General features: G+C 47.9%; 2 protein-coding genes across 4 annotated transcripts in view; one reads left to right on the forward strand and one right to left on the reverse strand.

Annotated features, from left to right (window-relative positions):
* NGF (nerve growth factor) overlaps nt 1–5,493 on the forward strand; it is a 51,311-nt gene extending 45,818 nt beyond the window's left edge. For all 3 annotated transcript variants that reach the window (XM_006213697.4, XM_015247458.3, XM_031680533.2), the window contains exon 3: nt 4,594–5,493. In XM_006213697.4, coding sequence (XP_006213759.2) covers nt 4,594–5,334 — 741 coding nt within the window. In that variant the 3' untranslated portion in view covers nt 5,335–5,493. The remainder of the gene's footprint in view (nt 1–4,593) is intronic.
* Nucleotides 1–19,136, reverse strand: part of LOC140698319 (uncharacterized) — a 198,700-nt gene that overhangs the window by 38,046 nt on the left and 141,518 nt on the right. The gene's annotated exons all lie outside the window — the stretch shown is intronic.

Below are 19,136 nucleotides of genomic sequence, written 5' to 3' on the forward strand. Positions count from 1 at the left end.
GGGAAAGCCACAGGATGTACCTCCGGCCCAGGAGCAGGCAGGATTGCTGCGTGGCCCATCAGTTGCTGGATAAAAGGCCCCTGACAGGTCTCCCCACTCTTAGTCACTTATCTTCCGTTCTGATGGGAGTGGGACAAATACAGAACATTCACACCTTAAACAGAACATGTTCCTTCATGTGAGTCCCGAATTGCTTCTTCCGCAGCCAATCACTCCTCTCACAGGGCTTAGCTTAGCCCCAGAGAGAACTGTCATCTCTTTAGGAGGTAGACTTCCAAGGTTGTTTTTAAAAACAAAGAAATAAAACTCCTCCCCTGGTTCACACCAACTGGGGAGAAAATGTTCTTTTGTAAATTGTGCTTTGTGCTTGAAATCACGAGAATAGAAAACACACTATATTTTCTTTTCCTTCTTATTCATGAATTTTTCAAATAAAAGGCTTTTTTCTAATTTAAAAATATTATAGAGGCACACAATTATGAGTAGGTCAATTTAAAGAAGAAAAAAACCTTTTCTCTAAGACCCAAATGAGAGATGTATTTGCAACATCTTCCAACAGTAGTGAAACAATCTGGCCAGGATGCACATCTCCACTGGGATTAAATGCCACCAGGTACCATGTGTTATCTGGACAGGGCACTGAGGAGCAGCATTAGACTTGAAAAACTGTGAAGTCAACTGAGTAGAACCAGCAGAGTGCCAGGCAGAGCAGAAATCTTTATAATTGCTTCAGCTCAAAGGATGTGAGGGTTGGAAGATACTTTAAACATCACCACTCAGATGGAGAAATGAAGGGGCACACAAGGAAGGAGACTTGTCCACACACTCACTGACTCTCAGAGGTGGAGCTCACTGCGCAGGTCAGGTCACTTGCACACGACAAAGATGCACAGGATGCATTTCTGCCTCCGGGAACTTTGCCCTGTAGGGGGCAGGATAAGGGGAGAATACGCTGCCTAAGAGAGCATTAAGGTAATGCTTTTAGAGATGGAGAAGGGAGAGAGTTCGTCTCTTTGGAAATAGGATACGCTCTCCAGTGGACGTGGTATTTAAGTTGGGAGTTAAAAGACAACAGGAAGGACTCTGACCGGCATAGGTAGGGGGCAGGGAAGGCCTGGGGAGGGGCAGGGGGAAGTATGCCTGGCACGGAAGAGTCTGAACTAAGGACAACGGTGGGGAAGCACAGAGCCATCACTGCCTGTGAGAAGTTCAGTTTGCCTGGAATGCAAAATATGCGAAGGGAGGAGAAGGAGGGCTGGATCTGTCTGCCAGGCTGAGCTGTCCTAGTGGCTCAGTGGACAACCACTCACCTGTGGATCCTTTGAGCAGGATGAGGGGATCAGAGCAGGGTTTTGGGAAGTTAGATGGGGCAGCCAGGGATGGCGGGCATTGGGAGAAGAGAGAGGAACAGGCCAGGACATGGGTTGGGAGACTGTTCTATGACCTGAGCCAGGAGCATAGAGGTGGGATTAGAAAGTACAATTTCAAGAAATTCTGTTGAAGCAGAATGGAAAAGACTGGATGGAGGGCACAGAGGAAAGAGCAGAGTCCAGTGATGAGCTGAGGTCTGCAGCTGGTGAATGAAAGAGTGGGAATTCCAGGAACAGAAAAAGGAAATGTAGAGAAACATGTTCAGGAGGATGGGGAGAGATGCTCGCAAGAGATAGTAGCTATGGAACTACTTCGTAAATCAAGTGGCCCCAAATGGGGCAGTGGCCACTGTGTAAAGAAGAGGAGTCAGGGGGTGGGGGGTGATGACCCTAGAAAGGATTATGAGGATGAAGACTTCTGTTTTGGATGTCTTGCATTTAAGATGTCAACATCTGTGGGGAGTCGCCCATCAGGAAGCTGGGAGTTCAAACCTGGCTTTCAAAAGAGAAGCTGGGCTAGAGATCCTGGCGTGGACATGAACTGCATAGACATTTCAGTTGACCCCTTGGAAGAGGATGAGCTCACTGAAGGGGAGACTGTAGGGTGAGGTGGGAACCTCTAGTAATGGGAAATCGGAAGCAGTATGTCCCTTATTACTATCAGCTCCTACAGATGAGTCTTTTTTCAGCTCCCTATCCAAATTCTAAGTGTTACTAATACGGATATAGAAGGATGAATTTCCATGTCATTTCTTCTCCCTTTATCTACCTGATGAGAGATAATGTGTGCTGGGAAGCAGAAAGGAGTGAAACAAGAAAAGGAGCAAAAGTCAAGGACTTGACTGGGCTGCCAGCTGACTAATCAGCTGGCTACTTATCTGCAAGATCATTAGCCAGCAAAACCAGTGATGGTCAAACACGCAGATGTGTCACTGCCTCCTTTGCACGGCTGGCTGGAGAACTGGAGCAAACAGAAACATTGTTCAAAGTAACCAAAGAGAAAAGAATCTTGCGGTTTTATTTTTGGTGTCTCACCAAAGAGCTGTCTATTTCCAGCTGAATAAAAGCACATTACTGAGAAGAATGCATCACTTTAAAACGGATTAGGAATGCAGCATGTGGTCACAGGCACAAAAGCCAAAAGGAACCAGGCACCACAGTGGAAAGAAGCTGCCCTGACCATCCCCACTCACTCTCTCATTCATTCTCCATATAGATTTTTTTAGGACCTACTACAGGCCAGGCACTGTACACAGCCCCAGAAAGATGTAAATTCAAAGGGCACAGCTTCTAAAGCACTCTCAGGGAGACAGACACGTGAAAGATTATACACAGCATGAGGAGAGGTGAGAAGGTTGTGCACAAACAGAAGACAAGGGAATGCACGCTGAGGGGTGGAGTGACTAGCTGTGCAGGTGGATGAGGCTCAGCTCTGTCCTCCAGGACCTTGCGGCCAGTGGCGGGACAGGCTGAAGTCACTGGGCTTAAAAAGAAGCCTGACAGGTCAAACAATGAGCTATGAGGTGATATGGATGGAGTCAGCTCTGAGAGTGAATAAGCAGCAATCTAAGTGAAGAAAACAACGTCCTTGGCCACAGAACATTGGAATGACTCAGAATTAAATAAGTGTGTGATCACCTATTTAATCCTAATAACAACCCTGTGGAATAGTGTTTATTGCCTGCTTTTTATCAGTGAGGAAACCAGGGCTCAGAAAGATTACATGACTTTTTTCTGCTAACAAGTAGCGGGGCCAGGAATCCAAACAAGGTTTGGATCCAGTGCAGAGTTCTTTTCATGGCACTGATTTAGTAGGAGAGAACACACACACACTTCTGAAGTTGAGAATGAGAAGAGATGGCTTTTGGTTGGGACGATCTGAGAAGGCCTCAAGGAGGAGGTGGTGCCTGTGCCAGGCTGGAAAAATGGGCAGGGAGCAGAAATGACTGGAGCTGTGGGGAGAGAGATGGGAAGGGACAGAATTGAAAGTTTAGCACCCTTTCTAGGGGATGACTCTAACCCTACCAGGAAGATCTGGGAAGCTTTCCAGAGGAGGTGATATCTGATGCAGATGTGTAGGTGTGCATAGGAGCTCACTGGAAGCGAGCTCAAGAACACTCGTCTCCCAGCTAGTTAACCTGGGGGAGGTCACTGGTCGACAAGTACAGTGCAGTGCAGAGCCCCGTCTGGCACATGCTCAGGAAGGGGCTGCACAACCTTGTGGGGTCAGATGGGTTTATGCCATTTGGTCTCTTTTCATGAATGATCATATGGTTCTTTTTAATTAAAAAGAAACATTTAAGAATAAAAGAGAAAGTGGGCGAGGAAGGAAGGACGGAACGGTATTCTGGCTTAGTAAGGGGTCAGGTTTGGATTCTATTTCTGGTCTAGTTTTTGTTTGTAACTTTAGGCCTGTCAGTTAATCTCCTGTGGATCGCTTTCCTTGCATTTCAAAGAGAGATGATAATCCTAACCTAACTCACAGACTAATGAGACACTAGAAGTAAACTCACTTGAAAAGTTGAAAAACCTCACCCACATAAAGAGGAACCATTATCAGTATCACATGTATATGCGGGAACTAGAGGCTGAATAGATGGACTGGCTAAGATGGTCCCAGAGCTATACACATTTTTTTTTTCTCCCCAAAATGATGCTTCATGGATTTTCAGTCACCAGATCTCAGAGCTAACCCAGTGCTGCTGGCTGAAGAGGGTGTGTTCAGTGCTGAGGCTTCAAGATAGGTCCCCAGCAGCCCTTCCCACTGCCCTCCCAGAGGAGTCAAGCCTCCGGGCAGGACACAGTGCTGTGAGAGGTGTCAAACTCACCCCCTGGCCGTCTCAGTGCCAACACTACATGCATATACCTCCTGCCCACAGGCAGAGAACTCAAACAATTCTGTAAACAGCACTGCCAGGTCATACCACGTCACAGGGTAGAATTTCAGGGGCTCTGTTCCATCCCGTGTTTGGGATGCGCAGACATCTGGGTTGTCTGAGCCAGCTCTGTTTATGCCTGTCATCCCAGTGTAACTGTTGTAGCATCGCCTTTCACTCTCAGAAGTGTCCCAGTTTGAATGGTCAATTCCAGGATCACCTTGCCCTTAGCCACCAGGGGCACCTCCTTGTCATCCTCTTAGAGATCAACTCTGAGGGACCCAGAAACTGCCTTTGTCCAACACTCAGCACTCCGTGGAATAATCCTCGTTTCTGTTTCATTCCAGGTGCATAGCGTAATGTCCATGTTGTTCTACACTCTGATCACAGCTCTTTTGATCGGCATACAGGCAGAACCACACACCAAGAGCAATGTCCCAGCAGGACACGACGTCCCCCAAGCCCACTGGACTAAACTTCAGCATTCTCTTGACACAGCCCTCCGCAGAGCCCACAGTGCCCCAGCTGGGGCGATAGCCGCCAGGGTGGCAGGGCAGACCCGCAACATCACCGTGGACCCCAAACTTTTTAAAAAGAGGCGACTGCGTTCACCCCGCGTGCTGTTCAGCACCCAGCCCCCACCCGTGGCTGCAGACACTCAGGATCTGGACTTGGAGGCCAATCGTGCTGCCTCCTTCAACAGGACTCACAGGAGCAAGCGGTCAGCACCATCCCATCCCATCTTCCACCGGGGGGAGTTCTCTGTGTGCGACAGCGTCAGCGTGTGGGTCGCGGACAAGACCACCGCCACGGACATCAAGGGCAAGGAGGTGATGGTGCTGGGAGAGGTGAACATTAACAACAGTGTATTCAAACAGTACTTTTTTGAGACCAAGTGCCGGGACCCCAATCCCGACGAGAGCGGGTGCCGAGGCATCGACTCGAAGCACTGGAACTCGTATTGTACCACAACCCACACCTTCGTCAGGGCGCTGACCATGGATGGCAAGCAGGCTGCCTGGCGGTTTATTCGGATCGACACAGCCTGTGTGTGTGTGCTCAGCAGGAAGGCGGGGAGAAGAGCCTGACCTGCACGACAGCCCCCACCCTCCCCAGCTCCCCACCCACACTCTCCTGCGCCCCTCCCTACCTCAACCTGTAAATTATTTTAAATTATAAAAACTGCATGGTAATTTATAGTTTATACAGTTTTAAAAAAATCATTATTTATTAAATTTTTGGAAGCAGCCTGTGTGCCAGCCCTCCAGTCATTCTGTCCGGTGTGACTATCCGCCAGTCCTGGGACGGGTGCTGTGGGGAGAATGGTCCTCAGCATCCGCTGGCTCCCTCTCGGGGCCACCTGTAACCCTCACACTCCCAACCCCCACAGCCCGCCCTGCAACTTCAGGGAAGGCTAACTGGGTTCAGATATTAGCCTAAGCCAGGCGTGATTAGGAAGGGAAATCGGCTGGATTGCAACTTTGTTCTGCATTCCAGAGGCAAAGCTACGTAATCCTTGGATTACCTGCCCCACAGCCTGGGTCTGTGAGCCTTGATTGCTTCACTCCAGGAAGCTTGTGGAGTCTCATCAGAAGGCAGATCCCTGCTGGGCACAGGGCTGCCCCGACCTCAGAGAGGCCCAGGCTGGGTCCTGGAGGGACTCACTAGATAGCTAGGAGGAGACTTATACCAAAGACCTGCGAGGCTGGCCCGTTTTTTCAGGGGGAGATCTGCTTTTTGCTGAAAAGCTCTCTGAAAGAGTTGTAACAAAATAATCCCATGAGGCCTGTCACGGTAGATCTGATTTCATGTTAAGATTGCCTTAGTTCTAACGGCTGGCCCTCAATTTATCCCCCAGTGGCTTCCTGCAGAAAGACTTGATTACCCAAGAAAACATAAAGGCCTCCAACACTCTTGCCACCCATTAACGGCCCCACAGCAACTTCCAATGGCCCCAGCGTGGGCCTAGAATCGGAGAAGACAGAGACAGGGCAGAAAAGAACTTTTTTATTCCTAACTGAGTGATTGTAACAAGTGGCCAAAGGTGGATGGGGTCATGGGATCTGTGGGGGGGGGGTGAGATGGATGAGAAAAGGCAAAGATGAGTGAGAACCAACAACCGGGGAAGGGGAGAGGAGAGGTGGACCAAGCCAGAAGGGAACTCGACTTTCTGCTCCTCCCCAGACGGAGGACACTAAACAAGGGAGAGACAGGCGAGCAGAGGACAGGGAGCACAGAGCAGAAAGAGGTGGAAGGTGTGTCATCTACCACCATCAGCATCCCTGGGCCTCCAAGAAATCCAGTACCCTGGGCAGTTTCCCCTTTTCTGAGAAGGCGTGGGGGGGGGGATTCTCACCAACATCGACTGTATCAGTGGAGTCTTAAAGCTGGAGGTTACAGGGACTCCAGGGTACAGTCTGCAGCAGCGCTAAGCTGCTACCTTCCCCTGCAACATTTTTATTTGTGTTTTGTTTTGTCCTTTGTATTTTCCCGGAAGGCACAAGTCCCGCTCCTACCCCACCACACACACACACACACACACACACACACACACACACACACACACACAGACACGAAGCACTTAAGCACTTACACTGAGATGGAAATTGTGCTTTCCTACCCACACCCTTCCCCCCAGGGTAAATGCCTTACTCTAGTTTTTGTAAGAACAGGTCCAAATTGTCCCTCTGATAAAAACAAAGCAAACGGTGGTATTCATTCATCTGTAACTCCCCCGTTCCACTGCCCAGCCCCCTACAACCCAATCCAAACAGGGCAAATTAGAAACATAGAGAGCTCTGGCATGAGAGACATTTGATTAGGGTGAAAGCACGATGAAATGGACCCTGCTTTTCCTATCAAAGCCACTGCAATTGGAATAAAGATTTATGTTCGAGAAACACCAACCAGAACATTCTGTGCTGAGATACTTGGTCAGATAAAGGTTGTGGGGAGAGAGCCCTCCCGCTGACCTGTGTCTGTGGCTTTTTCCTGGGCTCCAGTGCCAGTGGCCTCGGCCTTCCTGGCCCCTCCTACAAACAAGTCCTGGGGGCCCTTCCTCTTAAGGCTGGACAGGCTACTGGGTCCTGGATGTGGGGAGACAGGGCTGCTGGGGAGGTACTCAGGAAGCTTCTGTGGGGACAGCGTCATTTGTGAGCAGCTACACAGTCATGGAGAGTCTGGAGAGCTACTGCCAACCCTGCAGGACACTGGGGCATCTGAAACATGACTTGGACCCCCCTGCCCGCCTGGAGGGAAGGCGGCTTCGAACTGTTGAGGAAGGACGGAAGGAGGGTGGGGTAGGAGGTGGTCCCCCTCTCCCCACTAACACTGTAGTCTTCCCCAAAGGCAACATTTGCTCGAGGCTGAGCTCTGGAGTCGCAGCGTGGGAGCCAAAGTTTTCACACCATGCATGGGATATCAGCTTGGCTGAACAGAGTCGGAGCAGTCCAAAAACAACCCAGAGCCTGGTGGCTTCTACAGCTTGTCCCCTGCCCCCCACACGGCGGGGAGCTGTGGCTTCCAGACCCACCTCGGCTGCCCCGAGAGGCCGGCCTGGGTCACCAGGGCCCCAGACCCTTGAACACGTTGGAAAAACAGCTCAAAACTGCCGGTTCTATTCTGCTGAGGAGCAGCAGCTGCAAATCCCGCAAGCTTTCCCTTCACTGGCCTCACTTCCCAGGGTTCCCCACAGCCCAGCTCCCTCTCCCTCGGCAGCTTCCTTCCCGAAGCCCCTCCGACTGTGCGCCTGCCTGCCTGCCCGCCCCAGTAACAAGGGCAGCCCGGGGCTCTCCGCAGTCTGACGCGGCCCCCCAGCCCTCGTACAACACTTGTGCCCCCTCAGCTCGAGGCAAAACTCCTGGTTCTGGGAGACAAGAGCAACATGGTGCCTGGTTCTAGTTTCCGTTTCAAGTCTGGCCCTCTGAACACCCCGCTACCTCAGCCACTGCACCAGCCTCCCCTCGATGTGCAGCAGTTCCCTCCTAACAGAAAACCTACATGGGGAGACAAATGTTCAGCAACAACCAAACAACTATTTCCATTCCCTTGAAACATGGGAACGTTCCTCCTAAGTCTCATCATTTTCCCCTCAACGTAATCGCATTAGGGGAAGGGGGTTGGCTAAGACCTGGAGCACAGAGGACAGAGTGGCAGGGTCTGTGTTCTCCTCTCCCTGGAGAAAGGGGACAGTGAGGCAGGGGAGCAGACCTGCCTGGGGGTGAGAGCTCTCCAGAGCTCAGGGGCCCAACCCAGCAGTGACCTCGGTCTGTCTTTCCCAGGCCTGCAAGGAGCAGTGGGAGCCCCCGGGGCCCTGGTGCAGAGGAAGCAGCCCAGTGTGATGGGAGGAACACTGGGCTTGGCGTCAGCTGAGCTAGGTTCTAGGCCCAGCTCCCCGATTCCCGTCTGGGCAGCATTGGCAAGCTCCTCTTTGACCTTAGTTCCTGCAGCTGTGAAATGAAAATAATCATTCCAAATCCCAGAGTTGTAAGCATGAAGCAAAACTATGTTTTTGAAAGTACAGTCGTGTCCTATGCAAATGTAAGGCAAACTAATTTGCTCTAAACTGTCAGTGGTAGGAGAGTAGCAGCTATGCAGGGGCTTACTAAATATTTGTTTATTGGCAGATGTAGAGCTTGGGTAAAGGAAATCTGGTCAGTGGACATCCTGGAATACAGGTGTGGCATAGCCAGTCTCAGAAGGGTAAGAGCAAGAACAGCACCTCTTCAGCCTCAGATTCCGCTTGAATCTGGGCTCAGGAAGGCCGCCAGGATTCTAGAGGTTCTACCGTCAGAGCTCGGGCTTTGGAATCAGACAAGCGAGGTACTTCTACTTAGACTGTGTGACCTTAGGCAAGATGCTCTGCTTTGCTTCTCTGAGTTTCAACTTCTTCATCTGTAAAATAGGGATGATTTTATACATATATATAGTACCTGGCACCTAAGAAGTGTATAATGAATTTCAGTTTTGAAAAGCAGAGTTGGCTGAGAAAGCCTGAAATGTTGTTAGAACAGGGTGCATAGCTTTCAACAAGGCAAGGAGGTTTGTGAACAGCAGCTTTACAGAGGCACTGCAGGCTCCTTCTGTGACAAGCAACGCTGATGGTGACTGTTAGCATTTACTAAGAGCTTGCCCTCGGCCAGCACTACGCAGTTCACGTGCATCAGCTCTGGGTTCTGAAACTAAGACCACTTTAAGGAGAGCACCTGAAGGCTGGGTTTTCTGTTTGCATGCATCCCTGCCAGAGAACTGCCCTGTGGCTCTCTGGGATGTGTTTACTCCCCCAGCCCTTGGCACATTCATAAACCATCCACGAGTCAAGCACGTGGGCTCTGTTTTGCCTCCATTCACTTGGGTCTGCAACTGAAAAGCTCTGGTCTTCTCAGAGTTCACCTGGGTTTGTGGAGATGACTCTGGGGGCCCAGGGCCAAGATGAAGTTGGGCAGTGGGGGCGGGGGCGGGCCCTCCCCCAGGTCTCCTGAGGAGAAGCCCTTCAACCCAAGGGCTGCTCTTTACAATCCAAGAAGTGCTCTTTCTGTGTCCCCTCCACACCTGGCCGAATCTTGGATGTGGCAGGCACTGAACCACTGTCTTAGGATAAAGACAGAAGTTAGTTTCCTTCTTTTTTCGCCTCCCAGTCTTTGCCTGCCCTGTGTCAGCAGTAAATGAGTGAATGGTATGAGTTGAAGGCAAGGACCTTCCGGAGCCACTGCATGGAAGCCATTGAAACAGCTTTCTGGGGTTGGTGTCATGACACAGCGCATGATCAGACCGCCACAGTCAAACCCTGGCCTGAGTAATAGCAGACAAACTGCCTTCTCCCTCTGCACTTCAGTTTTCTTATACGGAAAATGTGGATGGTTATGATGATGATAACATCTACTTTGTCGAGTTGTAAGGCTCTTAGTCCAGTGCTTGGCACATGGTAATTTCTTGTATATGAAACATATGTAAATACACACACAGCTATATACACTGCATGCCCACATATAGACACAGTACACAAATACACACAGAGCCCCCGAGAGCTATGAAACAGCCAGGAAGTGTACATTCTACACTTGTATGCACCCACACACTGACTTAAAAACACAGAGCAACAGATGAACTAGTGCAAATAAACCTTCTGAACGATGACCACCATGAGAAGAAGCAATCAGGTGGAAAGAGTAAACCCGGAAAGACTTCCCGAAGGAAACAGCTTCTGAACTGTGTTTTCACAAAGAAGTTGAGTGAAATTATTGTTTGTGCTGGGACTTTCAGATTTACAAACAAGGTACAACCCAAAGAAGAGGTTGCCCAGCTTTGGATGGGAAAGAGAGAAGCACCGCCCCTAGTCTCTCACCTCGTTCTGAGCTACAAACTGGCAAAGGAATCAGCTTCTCCTGCAAATACAGACTTTGGAGAAACTCAGAGAATAACAGTGTCAAGTCCTGTGGGTGGACACAAGGTCCCCGTATGCTGTCCTTAGAATCTTTGTGTTCAACCAAATGCCAAAGGGCTGTTCAAACAGCTTCTGAAGGTGGGGTTTCCTCCAGCCTTATCAACGGGCTCTCCTTGACTCTCAAAATAAGCAGGAAAAAGAGAAGCCCTCAGAGCGGGCACTGTGCACGCCTGGCTCCAGGGGCGGACTCGGGATGGAGGCCAGCTTGACGCCCGGGCTGACAGTCTGTGCCACAGCTACGTGCGGTCTCCAGCCTAGCGGCTTCTCCCCCTTTATCTTGCCCTCACCATTCCTTTCACTTTGACATAATGAAAGTGCAACTTGCACACTGACTGGAGATTGCATATAATAATTGGAAACATGTGTCCGAGCTGGCATCCCTTCAAAGGACTTTGGAACTCGGACTTGGGCTGTCTTCTGATTGCAATAGCAATCTCCCGAGCTGGCTCTCCAGCCTTTACATTCCTTCAGCTGCACCTTAGCGTTAACTCTTGCCAGGATAAGGCTGCTGCAAGCAGAGCTCATTCCTAATGTTCTGCAGGGGCTGTCAGTGATGAGTCCCAAGCACACAGCAGGGCTCTGGACTTGGCTGCCAGGCAGGAACTTTTCAGCAGCAATAGCGAGAATCAGCAGGTCCATTTTCCTTTTTGTAGAAATGGCTCGACACCCAAGTAGGAGCCTGGGTCTTCCAGGGCACTGCCTGGACTCTCAAGGGATATGATGCTGGTTCCTCTCTGATCCAGCAGGGTGGTTTTTACTGAAGAAAATACCGAAATGCCTTTATCTCAGCAGGAAACTCCTGAGGGAAAGGCAGAATCAATGGCTACTCTCCACTACAATCACTTGAGCCGTGTGACTGACAGCAGAGGCTGAGGGGACCTGTTCAGTTCAGCAGGGACCGACTGCACATCCCTGCACATCAGGCGCCAGGCTAGGCCCTGAGTAGACAGAGGATAAGAGGAGCCCCCTGTCCTCCAGGCCCCACTGTGGATCTTTGTCTTTCTTCCGGCTTTTATTCTAGATGTATCTGCATACCACATGCCCAGAGCACCTGGAGGCAGGCAGCAATCACCCTGCCCCCTCGCCTTGGCCTCCACTTGCTTGTTCCTGACCTGCTCTCACTCCCATCTCATCCCTAATGAGCTCCAAACTCTTGGCCCCATGCCTTTGCCCCTGACCCTGCCCTGGGTTCTCCAGGGAAGTGCTTCTCGAACTTCAATGTTCACCTGAGTCCCATGGGAATCTGATTCAATATGTAGGAAATGGGAGATTGAGATCCTGAATTTCTAACAAGCCCCCAGGTGATGCTCCTGATACCGTACATGGGGACTACACATTTGAGTAGCAGGTCATAGATCACACACGGCCTCCCCGTGGTACAGACCTCAGTTCCCACTTGGAACTTTGACCAGACTCATCTCCTTGGTTCTCAGAGTCCAAACTCCTTGAGTACAACAGTCCTGGCTCTGTTCCAGCCACTGGGAATCCAACCTCTGCCTTAGGCTCCTGGGCTACGAGGTCAGTGCTGCCATCCTCCCTTGATGGGAAGAAGTCAGAAAGGGGCAGACCTCACTTATATAATCCCAGGGAGAGCATGGTGGGAGCTACAATCAAGTCTCAAGGAGGTGGAAACTCATCCCAGAGGGAGGCCCCAGGGGGAGACAGGGTCGCATGGGTCAGGCCTTGAAGGTGTATTTGGTAGCTAGACAGGAGAGAAAGACATGATCCACCCAGCATCGGGCTTGGTCCTAGTTGTGAAAAAGAATCTGGGACAAGCAAAGCACCACAATGGAGGCCTGATGCAGAGTCTTTCCCTCTCAAATCTGAGCAAGCTTCCTCTCCTCTCTGACCCGCGGTTTCTTCCTCTTGATAACAGAGGGATGAAAAGTCATTCTCATCAGTCCACACTGTGGACTGTTCTGAAACTTCCCAGAGGGGCCATTTTTACTGCACCCAGGACAGTTTACATAACACTTGATGTAACTATCACCAATGGCTGTAAAAATGAAAAATGTCACAGCTAAATGTGTAAAACAAGTAGCTCCCATCGGCCTCAGAGTTTGTCCCCCTTCAGCTTTAAGTAGATGAATTCATAGCCAAACCAAAGTGGGAGTCACTTGAAGCATTTGGAAACCTCAAAGCAGATCCCCTGATGGCCATATGTGGAGTTCCCACCCTTAAAGGGCAGTATACAGTTTATTTACAGTTTGTTATATTTGAAGAATGTCACTTAAAAATAACAACCAGTTCTATTCCTTCTCTCTTGAGTTGGCCCCTTTCTGGATCTACAATGGTTGCTGCTGCTATTACAATCTCTCTTTTATCCATTAAGTAAAAATTCTGTCTTCTGAGTAAAATATCATGGACACACCGAAGAAATGAGGCTTTCAATAGCCCTAACAGAGGCTCTGCTGGAAAAAATTGTGAAAAATTCAGGCTACCTGAAGTTTATCAGGACAGATAGCCAGTTAGTTCTCTCTGGATTAATACCTGTTGGAGGCAATAAAATCAAAGTGAATGTTGTATATGTATTCCAGACATCATATATTTAGGTAACTCAGTGAAGTTCTTTGGTTTACATCTAGGTACTTGGTGCTACAGATTTTCAGCTTCAGTTGGTAAATATACATTTATCTCTGGAAAATATCTTGTTTTAGAGATTGTTTGAAGGTTGTTTTGTTTTTGTTTTACAACATGATTCTATACAGAACACAAGCCAGAAGATGGAAATGTGGGCAAAGTTCCCTCTAAATCAGTCTTGCTCACTTACGCCAGCAGCTGATGGATTCAGTACAGCCAAGGATTTCAGCTGGGAAAGCTATCCATTTGCTGCTGATTTTCTTTTTCTGGATTTACCTTTCATTTGGGTCATTTTCCTGATTTGTCTCCACATGTTCCTCTGAGCCTCCTGTTAGACAAGACTTCTTCTCCACTGAGAAATCACACTGGCATAAGATTCATGGCTGGGGAAAGTGATGATAGGACACAGGTCTATGAGCAAGAGGGCCCAACATACATTAAAGGGTTTGGATGACTCGTGGTGACAGAACTTGAAACTCTACTCATTCAGAGATTTACTTTACATAGACTTTAATCATGGCTTTATTGGGTTGTGGTTTGTGTGTACTTGGTGAGTCACAGAGATTTTTGGGAGGAAAAAGCTTTTCAGTTTTCTTATTCATTATAAAAGGCTTTGTCCTATGTAAAGCAATAAAGATGAAATGGAAATGGAATATTGAGATCCCAGTCGAATGAGGGGAGAGTGTTTGAGAAAGAAAGGCAATGTTTAAATCTGAATCCTGACTGTGCCACTGAATGAAGAGGGTTCTCAGCCTGGTGACATGTGCAGACCATCTGGACTATGGGGTGGATCAAAGAACTGTTTTCTTTTAACAAAGATACTATGCACAGTTCAGGTGGCAAATAGTGATAGGCAGGGGAATACACTGAGCTCCACGGCCCTTATACACACACACACACACACACACACACACACACACACACACACACAGTACATATTTATCCCTGCCCTACACTTCTGCTCTTTATTCACCAAGGAGGAAAAAAAAAAACCTACCCCATTAGTTCACATTGATCCAAACTCCTAATCTACTGGTTTCTTTTGTTTTGTTTTTCTAAGAATTTATATTTTGGAAGGGGAGAGGCAAGCATAGCTGGGTGGTTAGGAGAACAGGCCATGGAAGCAGAATTCCTGGGTTCAAGTCTTGGTTCTCCCACTTATTGGCTGTAGTAGTCAGTTCAGGCTACCATAACAAAATACCAGAGACCAGCTTTAAACAACAGCAGTGTATTTTCTCACATTCTAGAGGTGAGGAAGTCCCAAGATCAAGGTGCTGGCCCATTAGTGAGAGCTCTCTTACTGGCTTGTAGATGGCTGCCTTCTCACTGTGTCCTCACATAGCAGGAAAGACAGAGACACAGTCAGGGGAGGAAGAGTTCTCATAAGGACACTAATCCTATTGGATCAGGGCCCCACCCTTATGACCTCATTTAACTTCGCTTCCTCGTAGGCCTCATTTCAGAATATAGTCACATTGAGGGTGAGGGCTTGAACATATGAATTTTAGGGCACACCATTTAGTCCATAGCATTAGGTATGTGACTTTGAGCTGTCTAAGCTCTGTTTTGCTGTAAAATGGAAGGATAATTATATCTACCCTATACCTTTGCATTAAGCATCCAGTATCACCTCTGTAAAGTGCTTAGCATGGTGTTAGTTGTTGAGAATTAGTTTCACTCACAGAGAAGCAAATTCTAGGGCTTCGTTCCATTACGGTGACCAAGAAGGATCAGAGGTTTGAGATAGGGAAGAAAGGGGAACCTAGAAAACAGTTCTTACTCTGAGAAGGAGAGGCAGAAAAAAAGACAAGAAAGTGAAATGCTTAGAAAAGAGAATGCCCAGTCCACTGTTAGACAGCCTGGATGCTAGACAGTTTCTCCTCATAGTGAACTAAAAATCTTTCCCCAACATTTTCACCCATTCCCCAAAGTACTGTCCCTAGGAAGTGTTCTCTGGAATAACACATGGAATTGGCCCATGCTCCTTTCCATATGACAAATCTTTGAAAACAGCTATTATGTTCCCCACCTAAGTCTTTTATTTTCCAGGCTAAACATTCCCAGGTCCTTCAGTCATCCCAGTATGATAGGGTTTCCAGCCCCCTTACTATCCTGGTCAGCCCTCTCTGGACACACTCTAATTTGTCCATGTTCCCCTTCAAATGTGGTGTCCAGAATGAAATACAATACTCCAGATGTGGACTGACCAGCACTAATTACAATGGGACTATTAACTCCTTTGATCCACACAGTATATTTCTATTAATGTAGCCTAAAATTACAAAAACTTTTTCATCTGCCACATTACTCTAGATTTTCCTTTTGAGCTTACGGTAAATTATAACTGCTTGGTTTTTTTTGTTTTGTTTTGTTGTTTTCTTACTATCATTAAACCAGGACTCCTCCATCTCCCATTTTTGCCAGTGATTATTTAGCTTAAACACAGACGTGTGGCTGACTAAATGGTGAGACTTAAAGTCTTCGTGGGCAGGAACTATGTCTAACTCATCACGGTATTTCAGAGCCTAGCACAGCACCTGGCTTGCTCATACGTTAGCTGTATCTTCTACCGACTGTCTCCCACTGTGATAAGAGCTTAAGGAACAAAGGCACCAAGAGTGCACCAGGCAAAAACTTGATCTTTACTCCTAATTATAACATTGGCCCCCAATCCCTCTAACGTCTCCCACCCTGGCAACCTGAACAGGAGCATCTCTGACTTCAGTAGGACTTTTGTGAACTCATTCAAACAAGCCCATCTGATGGTAAACACAGCAGGGAAGAAAAAGAAAAGAAAGGGGAAAAGAAAAGAACACAAGAGCAAACTGTGGAAAGGGGTGAATACAAGAGCATTTGCTCACTCCAGCTCCATTTACAATTGCATTATTCCTCCTGCTAAAAGCCCCACCCCTTTCTATTTTCGGCACCTTGTAAGAGGAGGGGGAAGCCTTGAGCTCCCCCTAGAGGTTACAGCAGGAGACTTATAGGAGATGCTCAATAACTTGAATGATCTTTTGTTCTTTATGAATCTCAATCTCATAATCCAGCATACTGACAGATCCTCTCATACATGGAGAAAGGATCAGGCCAACCCAGAACTCTCAAAAGAAATACCAACCAATGCGACCTTAGTGCAAGGAGGTCTTTGCAAACTTGCTTCGCCTGAGCACTACCTCCCACCTTGTTTATTTGCTTACTCCTATCAGCTGTGGATTCCAGGCACATTTCCACAGACTTCCAAGTCTTGCGTTTGCTTAACTTGGACTTTAGCTTTCTTATGCACAAATTTGTTCATCCAAGCCAGGGACTGTATAGGAGCTGGGAATACACTAGTGAGAAAAATCAGACATGGGAAAGGAAAAATCTCCTTGTAGTCTAGTGAAGGAGCAAGATAGCCCACAAATAAATGAAACTGCAGCCACGATGAGTATTACAAACAGAAGTACGTGGGACCATGAGCACCACAACAGACGGATCTGGCTTGGTTGGGGAGGAGAAAGTCACATGTGAGGGGAGGGATGGGCAGGATTAACCAGGTAATGCTGGAAGTGGAGAAGTTTGCAGGCAGAGACAGTGGCCTTATGCAAAAGACCTGGTGCCGAAGAAAGCCTAGGGAGTCCTGGAACTTGAAAAGAGTCCAGCATGCCTAGAACAGAACACAGAAGAGGGAGCTTGCAGGAGGGTGCAGCTACGGAAGAGAGCTGCTCGGCTTGTCACCAAGTTCTGCCTCCAGATTAAGTCCGATCTACGACCAGTTTTCTTCAAACTTGATGGTCAAATAACTACTTTCTCCTTCCTGTCTGCAAGGCTTTCACGCACCACATCGTCAATGCCTTGAGGGAATAAAAATACATTTTGCGTGTATGGTGACCTTGACTGGGTCTATCATGGATCTTAGAGATGGAACTTCAAACATGAGTAGAGGGTTTTTGTTTGATATTCTTGCTTAACATGGAAGTTTTGAACCTTCTGAAAACCATAAGGAAGCAAAGAGGGAGAAACTGTGGGTGCTAGAGAAGATTTGACGTGGGTGAAAAACAAAGTCCTTCATGAGGAAACACTAGGGGCTTCCCTGATACCTTTCTCTGAATGGTTTCACTATTCCCTAAGGGTCACATCATTCAGCAATGCTTTGCATTTGTTCAGTGTTTTCCTTGTTGGTAAGAAATCAACTAGGACCATGTAATTGTAAACCCATTTCCCTTCATTCCAGGACTATTGAACACTGGCCACAAATCTGTAACCAATCTATTTTTACTTAATCATCACTCTTGCAACAAACTCAAAGTAAGTTTCTACTATGTGCTAGACACTGAGGATAAAAAAATGAGTAAGACAAGAGTATTTGCCCTCTGAGGGCTCACAGTCAAGTGGGAAAACCAGACATGATCCAATTAGTGAGTAATGGAATAGATATGAATATGATAAATGGTAACATGAGATGAGAGAAAGCTCTTAACTCTGCCTCCAGATGCAAGGGGGGCCTTTTACAGGAGGGGCATTGAGCTGAGGCTTGGCATATAAGTAAGAACACACTACAAGGACAAAAGAAGTCCCTGGCAGAGAAAACAGCATTTGCAAAGGCATGGAGGCAAAGGAAAGATCGGAATAGTGGGTAACTGCAGGAAGGTGGCTTGGACAGAATCCAAGATGTCCTTAGGAGTCAGGAGAGAGGTGAGGCTGGAAAGCAGGTACAAGTCACTCATGATGAGCTTTGAACACTGTTGTCTAGAATTTAGATTTTATCTCATAGGCAATAGTGAGCCTCTAAAGCTCTGGTCTGTACTTTAGACAGATCATTCAGACAGTCACGTGGAGGATAATTTGTAATCATGAAGAGTCAACGAGAATTTTAACACACCTGACATCAATGACTGGTTAGTCCATATTTATTTGGTGGTTTATATATGGTGTTACCTTGATTTATTTGACAGAAAACCTAAACCTTATTGACGATCACAGAATCTCTAAAAAGACAGCTGGAGTTGGCTCTTTTTTTCCCAAAGCGTGTTGTACAGAACACCAGTTCTATGGGGTGTTAGTAGACGTCAAAACAGGGGCAAATATCTGCCAATCATATTTAGGTTATTACCCATAGGGAGTAGAGTGTCCTTCTAGGTAACCCAAATGAGATAAAGCAAAGAAAGCGTTTCTGTATTTCTTCAAGAAGCATCAAAGTTCTGAAGCAGGTAGGTACAGACACAGATAGAGCCGCTTGCTTCTCTTTTTGTGATGCTCTCCTTGGACTAGTGTTAAAATGGGCTGAAAACGGTACTCTCCGAGCACACAGCAAGTAAATAGTAGGAAGAAAGCAGTTTCACCTGCAGCCAGGCAGCAGGGAGGAATTAATTTGTAATTCAAGAGCTGGCCATGCCACTATCTAACCCTCCCCTGGAGAAAGGGCCAGGTGAGGTAGGTGGTACCAGCCGGCCTGACCAAGGTAAAGAGGAGCCAGGCTAGGTCATAAAGAGGAGTGGCTAGGGGCAGAGAGGGGCAGGGAGATCAATGACCACAGCAGAGTGCTCGAGTGTCAGGATAAAGAACCTGAGTCCAGCATCAAGTTTGGGCCTGAAAGGAGGATCCAGTAGGAGATCAGGTCCCAAAATAAATGCACAGACAGACCAGGAAGCTGGAACCAAGGTATGAATGAAACAGAAAGCCCTAGGCCTTACTCCACGCACAGAAATGGGTAGCTCAGAGCACCTTCTTATGACATGCGGCTGTGCAGTGCCAGAGTGTAGGGAGTCACTCTGCACTGAAGCACAGCAAATGAGTGGTCAAGGTCATCCACACACAGATAAACTGAGTCCTCCCCCTGGACTCTAAGGTAGGAATCATCTGATTCATCTTACTTACTCCAGCGATTCA

The sequence above is a fragment of the Vicugna pacos genome, chromosome 9 (assembly GCF_048564905.1).
Source record: "Vicugna pacos chromosome 9, VicPac4, whole genome shotgun sequence".
In the NCBI taxonomy this organism is placed as follows: Eukaryota; Metazoa; Chordata; class Mammalia; order Artiodactyla; family Camelidae; genus Vicugna; species Vicugna pacos.